The sequence below is a fragment of the Mustela nigripes genome, chromosome 9 (genome assembly GCF_022355385.1).
Source record: "Mustela nigripes isolate SB6536 chromosome 9, MUSNIG.SB6536, whole genome shotgun sequence".
Taxonomy (NCBI): Eukaryota; Metazoa; Chordata; class Mammalia; order Carnivora; family Mustelidae; genus Mustela; species Mustela nigripes.
This window is the reverse complement of record NC_081565.1, coordinates 15,565,367-15,574,606: the sequence shown is the minus strand read 5'-3', so window position 1 is coordinate 15,574,606 and position 9,240 is coordinate 15,565,367. Positions and strand designations below refer to the sequence as shown.

Here is a 9,240-nt window from a genome sequence, read left to right as displayed (position 1 = left end):
CTTTCAAACATTGGGGCACCTGGGTGGCTCAGTGGGTTAAAGCCTCTGCCTTCGGCTCAGGTCATGATCCTAGAGTCCTGGGATCGAGCCCCACATTGGGCTCTCTGCTCAGCAGGGAGCCTGCTTCCTCCTCTCTCTCTGCCTGCTTCTCTGCCTACTTGTGATCTCTGTCTGTCAAATGAATACATAAAATATTTAAAAAAAAAAAAAAGAACTTGCAAACATTGATCATTGCCTAGAGAAGGGAAAATTATCCCTTAAAACATATTTAGCCAGGAGGCCAAGTCATCTGCCAACCTCCAAGAACATGGAGATGAAAATGACAGACTGGCCCCCATCTGAACCTTCATTCACCACCACTCGATAACCCTTCTTAGGGCCCAGATCAGCAGCACATTTCTTGCCAACCATCATTAAATGTCCAAGAAGACTTCTGTCATCACCCTCTGCTACAGGAATCTGGGATATATGCTTCTCGGGAGTCACCAGAAAACGTTTTGGTATATGAAGGGGAAGGTCATGGAAAGCAAGATACTGGTCATCCTCAAAAACGATTTTGGCTGGGATTTCCTTGTGAATGGTCTTCCTGAACACTGTGTCTTTCCCAGTCCACCTGGCCTGAGTCTTGGCAAAATCATCTGCCATCTTGGCATTTTTCCTGTGTGGCCACCCCAGAAGCTTAGTCTTTTTTTTTTTTTAATTTATTTATTTATTTTCCAAAAAAGTCTACCCTCTAGAGTTATTGGGATACAGTATTCTCGATGTGCTGTAGTCTGGAATATGGCAAAGATTCAGGAAGTGCTGATTATTATTTTCCTGTCATCAAGTTCATTTGCTGATTTCCACAGCTTTTTGTTAGTTAACCCTTGAACAAAACAGATCTGATTTGTGTGGGTCTACTTTGACACAGTTCTACGCATATGCAGATTTTTTTATGTTACAGTACTATAAATATACTTTCTCTTATGATTTTCTTTTTTTTAAATTTCTTGACATTTTCTTTTCTCTGGCTTACTTTCTTGTAAGAATACATATATAGTACATATAAAATATGTGTTAATCAACTGTTTATGTTACCACTAAAGCTTCTAGTCAATAGTAGGCTATTGGGAAAGTTTCTGAGGAGTGAAAAGTTAGACATGAATTCTCATCTGTTCTGGACAGTTGGTGGCCCTAACCCCCACATAGTTCAAGGGTCAACTCTACATGTAAAGTCAAGAAAATGTCCTCATGTCTGCTTTCATTAATTCAGCAGCACTATCAAACTTATTAATTACCTACTTTGTGCTAGACACTCTGCTAGACACAGGGGGTTCCTTGGTGAATGGGAGAGACAAAATTCCTGCAATCATAGAACTTGCAGTCTGTTGGGAAGGAATACAGTGAAGTAAGAAGTTATAAGAGGGTGCCAAAGGCTATGCTAAAAGATATAGAGTATTTTATGACAGACTTATGTATCCCCACTTAGTATTTATTAAAATAAAATATGTGTTGTAGTGAGGTAGGCAATTTCCCCTCTCTCTGGCCTCCATATTTCCGTAATTCGCCCATCTAGAAGGTTGATGTCTATTATTATGTTTGAAAGAGTAGCACAAAAATCTGCCATACAGGAAACGCTATGGACTTCATGAATTACAAGATAGAATATCTTCTTTTTTTCTTTTTTGTGTATCTAGTGCTAAGCACAGTGAGTGGCATGTAATAGGTCCTCAATAAATATTTGTTAAACGAATAAATGCACCCGGCTATGTGTTTGAAGTTCATGAAAGCATGCACATGGCCACTCACTGACCTAAAGGTTATTCTCCCAGGTCCTTGCTGAGTAAGAAAGAAAAGGGATTGTCAGACTTGTTCTCCTTGCCTGACCCACTCTGTTCTACTCTGATATCCTTTAGTTCCCCATGAATAATAATGAAAGAGTGAAAAGCTGAGATAAAACAGTTTAAGTTTTATAGTTTGGAGCAGTTTTCACTCTGGATTTTTAAAGTGAAATGGGAAAGTTGTGTGTGTGTGTGTGTGTGTGTGTGTGTGCTCGAGTGTGTATTTAATCAGACTCTCAGCCTTTCATTTGGGCAGTGGTGACAGATACCCTCTGCAGGTCTCTTAAGCCATAACACCTTCCAAGTAAATGAGGCCATCACAGACAGAAAGCATAGCGTTAAGTGCTGCACTGCCCAACTGAACTGCAGTGAGGGACAATGAAAAGTAGTTTTGTTCATTACAATCTGATTCTCCATCTGTCTGGGGTGGTCCTTTGTATCTCTCCATCACTGCACTTACTTTGCTGGCTCTGATGAAGAGGTGAATAGATTACATTCCTGAGCACAAAGACACAGACTGCTCGTTTCACACCCTCCCCCTACCCTGAGTTTAGCACCTAGAATACTCCAGACACTGATGGAGACTAAGGGGCTCAGTAGCAGGAGGGAAGCACTACAAACTTACTAAGGCAGCTCACCACTGAATTCTTAATTACTCAAAAGTTGAAAGCTAATTATTCAATGAGAATTGGCATTTGGGGCAATGAGGACAGGTAGGTGCTCAGGATCTGGCCACTGCCCTTATGCCTTGGTCCAGTTATACTTAGGGGTGGGAGGGCATGAACATCAGCAGGCAAAGGGTCTGAACCTAGGATTGGATTCCATTAATGTGGAAGGTGATCCGTGAGGGGAGCAGTAGGAAGTCAGTATACATAATCAGCATAGTATGTAAGGAGGCAAGTATACCAAACATTTTATGTGGTTGCCCCAATGTGTGGGTTTTTTTGTTTCTGTTTTGTTTTGTGTTGTTTTGGTTGTTTTTTTTTTTTTCCTAATACCACCAAGCAGTTCTCAGACACCAGCTGGGCATTCCACAGTCCAGCTCAATTCTGACACTGTTCACCTGGAGATAGAATCAGTCCCACAGGTCAAGGCCTCAATCCTACAGCGTGGCCATCCCCAGGCCCCGTTCAGATGCCAATTGCAAGTCCAGTTTGTCACTTGTGCTTCTGACCCAGGGGCTGTAGATCAGTGGTTCCTGCCACCCTCTCCTTGGTCTTAATTCATTTGTTAGAATGACTCCCAAAACTCAGAAAAATGTTTTGCTTCATAGATTAATGGTTTATTATGAAATAATATAGCTCAGGAACAACCCAATGAAAGAGATGTGTAGGCAAGACATAGGGAAAGGGTATGGTGCCCTCTCCAGGGTGCCCTTTCTTCAGCCACTCAGTGTGTTCTCTGAACCCTGTCCTTTGGGGCTTTAATGGAGCTTTCATTACGTAGGCATGATTGATTAAACCATTGGCCATTGGCAACTGGTTCAGCCTCCAGCCCCTCCTTCCCCCCCAGAGGTCAGCAAGGTGGGGCTGACACTCCAGCTCTCTAATCACAGGGTTGGTTCCCCTGGCAACCGACCCCCAGTCTTAAGTGCTTTCCAGAAGTCTCTCATTTACATAAATTCAGGTGTGGTTGAAAGGGGTTTATATGAATATCAATATAGCTCTATCACTCCTACCACCTGGGAAATTCCAAGTGTTTCAGGAGTCAAAAACAGAGATAAAGACCAAATACGTATTTCTTATTATAAATCACTCCATCACAGTCACCAAACACAGTTGTGACTCCAGGTTTATTATTCAGCACCAGGAGATGCCAGGTGCTGAAAGAATTCAAAGGAAAGGTGTCTCTAAGAAGAAAAATCTGTACAATCCAGAAGATAGCTAGATGGATTTGGTAACATCAATTAGTAGATTATAAGAGCCATGAAGACCTGTAATCTTGGGCCCAGAAGACGGGAAAGTTGATACAAGTCAGACAAGATGCTAATTCAATAAAATTATTAGAAAAATGAGTGGAATTCTAAAATATAATTTTCTGTGCAAATAATCAAAGATAATTCAGTGTTAAGAGATCATTTTTTACTTAAAAAAATTAAGTAGTATTTCTATAAACCTGACAGGTGCTTATTTTTAAGAATGCTTAAAACTATTCACATGAATCATTATTTTAACTATTCAAAACTGATATTTAGGAGTGCCTGGGTGGCCCAGTGGGTTAAGTTTTCAGCTCTTGTTTTGGACTCAGGTCATGATCTCATGGTCATTAGATTGAGCCCTGTGTGGGGCTCCAGGCTCAGCACCAAGTCTGCTTCAGATTCTTTCTTCCTCTCACTCCACCTCTGCTCCCCCACCCAAATAAATAAATAAAATCTTTAAATTTAAAAGAAACATTTAAAGCAAACTTAGGTACAATCAGGTTAATTGTACACCATAACGTTTTATTGTTTCTTCATTTTTTGTAATTCTTGTTCTGATATAAGACTTGACACTTCCATTGAGAGCACCAACTTTCTCAGTGGAAAAACTGAAGGTATCTTGCTCATTTTCCAACTAGAAAAGCAAATGGGAAGGTCATGGAAGGTCCCAAGGGACAAAGGTAAAATTCATAGAAATAAAGCTCCTGGCCCTTTACTTCCACTTGAAGTAGAAAGGTTCAACTTTTATATGTTGAATGTGTTAGAGTCTGTATAAAATCTTAATAAAATTTTTGATACTTTTGGAAGTTCATAAAACATTGAACTTCAATGACCCTACTCCTGCTCTATGATTCCCACTTTTAAAAAAGATAAAAATGTACACATTCAAGTTTGCAAAGCATGATCTGAGAGGTCACCTATTACATATTTCCACAAGAAGTTAATGTGATAGAGTGGTGGGGAAGAGGGTTAGGAACTAATCTAGCTTCAAATGGTAGTTCTAGAATTTCTACATAATGATAGCTAACCTTTATGTGGAATTTATCGTGTGTCACACACTAGTCACAGCACCTAAAATAAACTCTTATCATCATCATCACACAGATTATAGAGTGGATATTATGATCATGTTTGATGTTACTAATATTTTCCATTTCACAAATAAGGGAGGGGAGATACAGGTTAAATATCATTTCTAAAGTCACATGGTTTAATAGGATGCAGAGCTGGTAATTTCAGCTCCTGCAGGCTGCCCTCAGAATCTGTGTTTTTAATCATGAGGTTATCCTGCCTTGAGTCTATACGTCAAGAGCAGGGAATTTATCTTGTACCAGCAGCAGGATGAATCCTCATTCACTTTTCTATCTATGGTGCACACCATTTACTTATTCATTCGTTCATTTGGCAACTATTTATGGAAGTCTTACTATGTGCTACAGTATGACTTAGATACCTTTCCTCATTCCTTGATATTTACTTAAATAAATTCATAAAAATGATTTTCTCCTGCAGTTTTAATTTCCTTGGAGAAACCTAAAGCACTAGGCAGTGTAAACCAATATGGACCTGCATCTTCCACGGGTTTACTTACTGACAAACGAATGGGACCCAGCCTTTGTGAAAGCCAAATATATATCATAGCTTGGGGTCATTCTTCCAGAGTCGTCTACTGATAGCTCCCACAGCTTCATCTGTGGATGTGAGTGGCCTTGGAAATCCTATAGACTCAATGAAAAGATAGTACTTACAGTTTCATGGGGGGTGGGGTAGGGGCCAGAAGTGGTATTTTTTTTTTTTTTCATTTGTAACAATAAAATTGCATTTGGAGAAGGGACACCTCAAAATGTGATTACTCAAAGAGTCCTCTTTCTCATAGTTAAATTCACAAAAGGGGAGTTTATGTCCTCAGAGAAATCAATTAATCTACCTTCTTCAAGATGGGTGTCCTTTTGGCTTTTGTATTGGGTACAATCTCATTTTATTATTATACAAAACCAATAAAAGCATGCCAAACATTCTCCTGGCAGGGAGCAATAAAAAACAAAAGAAAAAAAAAAAAGGCAGCATCCTGTGTTAGATAAAATCTTTCATTATATACGACCAAAATGCCATGTATTTTGCAATGGTGAAATGTATTTGTGCATTTTACACATGTGATGTGAATCATTTTAAAAGCCCTAATCACAGCACAGCAGATGCTAATAAATTTTCAATCTGTTAGGTTTTGTTTTCTAGAGAATGAATTTGATTTGCGATGCAAATGTTACATGGGTGATTGTGTTTAGTCATGGAGATTATTATGGCAGGTCTGGTATTCTAACCTCTGGGGTATTTTTTTACTATCTGATAATGTTTGCAAAGAATCCACTTCCTAGGGTACCATGCTTTACAGCAATAGACTCATTCACCTGTCTTACCCCTTTTTAGGATTCTCTTTCCAGCTTTGTAGTATGTATTAGGACCTATTTATCAGGGGTCTGTAACGTCTGTAGGACACCAAATGATTGGAATCTTAATCCAGAGCTATCTGCTTTCCTTTCCACTGTCTCATTCTTAACTGTGGACTCTTGGGTGATTCTTATGTGGATTCCTCCTTTAGCAATTTCAGAAGGCAGTCAACTGGTTCGAGCTACTCACATTTCACTCTGATCTCCAAATCTTGACTTTGGCTCACATGCTGATAATGGCCCCATAATCTGGCATTCCTAATAAAGTTCTCTCTCTCTCTTTTTTTTTTTTTTTAAAGATTTTATTTTTTTATTTGACAGAGAGAGATCACAAGTAGATGGAGAGGCAGGTAGAGAGAGAGAGAGAGAGAGAGAGAGAAGCAGGCTCCCTGCTGAGCAGAGAGCCCGATGCGGAACTCGATCGCAGGACCCTGAGACCATGACCTGAGCCGAAGGCAGTGGCTTAACCCACTGAGTCACCCAGGCGCCCCTAATACAGTTCTCTTTATGCATGCTGAATATAGTTTGAGTTTGAAAGAGGATCAGTGATCAGAGGCCTTCAGAACTGAGGGCTATAGCTGGAAGTAGGTGACTAGAAGTACTTGGGGAGTTTGATTCTAGGAAGAGCAAGCCCAAGACAGAAACTGAAAGAAATCTGTAGATAAACACAGAATCTGAAATTTAGATCCTTACCATAGAATAGAGAGGGACCCAGAAGCTACAGGTGAAGTGTAATATGAGCCAAACTGGAACAGAATGCACTGTGGCAAAAAACCCAGAGAATTGGAAAAGCAAAATGATATATCAAGATACCATTCCAAATCATCTCAGAAGGATGTTCCTGGAAGACTCAATGTAGCACCAATAAATTTGTATCTCCACTTCTCCATATGCCATTGTTTTAATTCTAAGAAGATTGTATTGTATTTGGATTCATTTATTTATTTTGAGAGAGGAAGGGAGAGAGAGGTAGGGAGGAGCAGAGGAGGAGGAGGGAGAGAGAGTCCCAAGAAGACTCCATGAGGAGTACAAAGCCTGACATGGGGCTGAATCTTAAGACCCTGAGATCATGACCTGAGCTACAACCAAGAGTCAGATGTTTAACAGCCTACACCAACCAGGTGCCCCTCAAAGAAGATTTTAAATGCATTAATTGATACCTGACAATGTGTTCCAGCTAGCGGTGGAAAAAAAACCTGAAAATGGAAAGCAGAAGAGATTCTTTTTAATGTAAGTTAAAGTTTAGGGTGTTGGCGATAACTTACTTTAATTTCATGCACTCACCTCCAGAATTTACATACAAACATATATATTTTTAATAACTTGCATTTATATAGTTGTGATACTTTGCCTTATGCATATTCCTGACTGTAAGTCTATAGCACATTTCATTAACGTTTCATAATTTAATTGACAGTTCTCCATTTAGGAGACTTTTATGTCACATTCATATTTCCTTTTTATAAACAATGACACAATGAACATTTTTCAGCAAATGCATAATTTATATAATTGACTCATTCCTTGTTTGTTTGTTTTTTTAAAGATTTTGTTTATTTGACAGACAACCAGAGACCACAAGCAGGGGGAGCAGCAGAAGGAGAGGGAGAAGCAGGCTCCCCATGGAAGAGGGAGCCTAATGCAGGTCTGGATTCCAGGACCCTGAGATCATGACCTGAGCCAAAGGCAGACACTTAACCAACTAGCCACTCAGGGGCCCCTAACTGACTCATTTCTTTAGATACAGTTCCCAGAAGTGAATTCGTAGCAGTCTGTAACAATGGTTTTGTAGCTTTGGTTCACTGTACAGACGTGTTTCCCAAAGAGATAAAAATGTACACAACTGCTGGAATTCTGTCTATACCAATTTCACCATAACCTCTTTAGTATTAGCTAGTTATATATGTATTTTATGTATATATGTGTATATTTATTTATTTAAATACTTTAAAGTAGCCTCTCCCCCTAGCGTCAGTTTTGAATTTACAACCCCAGGATTGAGAGTTCCATGCTCCACTGACTGAGCCAGCCAGGTACCCCTATAATTTAATTTAATAGGGGAAACACAGAGCACCTTACACCTAAGTTATAAAACATAAAAGGTTTTCAGTATAATGTGGTGTTAGTGTTGGAAATATTCAGAAGTAATTCATCCCAATTCTCTTATTATTTTAATTTACACTTTTATTAATTTTTAAGCTTTTTACAAATTTTTATAGACTTAATTATTTAATAGGTTTAGGTTTACAGGGGAAAAAAAAAGGAGTGGGAAGTACAGAGAATTCCCATATATTCCCTCCCCTGTACCTCCAAATTTGTCTATTGTTAACATCTTACATTGATACTGATGACCCAGTATTGACACATTAACTAACTCAAGTCTGTAATTTATATTAAGGTTCGTTCTTGGTGTTGTACATTCTATGGATTTTGATAAATGTATCCTTCATTTCAGTATCATTCAAAATGGTTTCATTACCCTAAAAATCCTCTGAGTTTCACTTAGTCATCCTTCCTTTCCCCTTCCCATCCTTCCCTCTGAACCCTGGCAGTCTCTGATCTCTTCGTGGTCTCCATGTTTTGTTGCTGTTGTTCCGTACCCTACAGTTGGAATCATGTAGTGTGCAGACTTTTCAGAGTAGCTTCTTTCATCAAGCCAAATCCATTTACGTTTCCTCCATGTCTTTTCATGGCTTGATAGCTTCTTCTTCTTCTTCTTTTTTTTTAAGATTTTATTTATTTATTTGGCAGACAGAGATAGTAGAGAGGGAACAGAAGCAGGAAGAGTGGGAGAGAGAGAAGCAGGCTTCCCACAGAGCAGGGAGCCCAATGCAGGTCTCCATCCCAGGATCCTGGCGTCATGCCCTGAGCTGAAGACAGATACTTGACAATTGACCCATGCAGGCACCCTTAGCTTATTTCTTTTTATTGCTGATTAATATTTTACTCGATGGCCATATCATACTTTGTTTATCCATTGACCTCTTGAGAGCATCTTCATTGCTTCCCATTTGGGCAGTTATGAATAAAACTTCTATAAACTTTCCTGTGCAGG

The 9,240-nt window shown here is 39.3% G+C and overlaps 1 protein-coding gene across 1 annotated transcript; it reads right to left on the bottom strand.

Moving 5' to 3' along the window:
• Positions 1-285: 285 nt before the first annotated feature.
• LOC132025035 (adenosine 5'-monophosphoramidase HINT1-like) lies at positions 286-645 on the bottom strand. Its single transcript, XM_059412216.1, has one exon. The coding sequence runs from the start codon at positions 643-645 to the stop codon at positions 286-288; it is 360 nt and encodes a 119-aa protein (XP_059268199.1).
• Between the last annotated feature and the right edge of the window lie 8,595 nt (positions 646-9,240).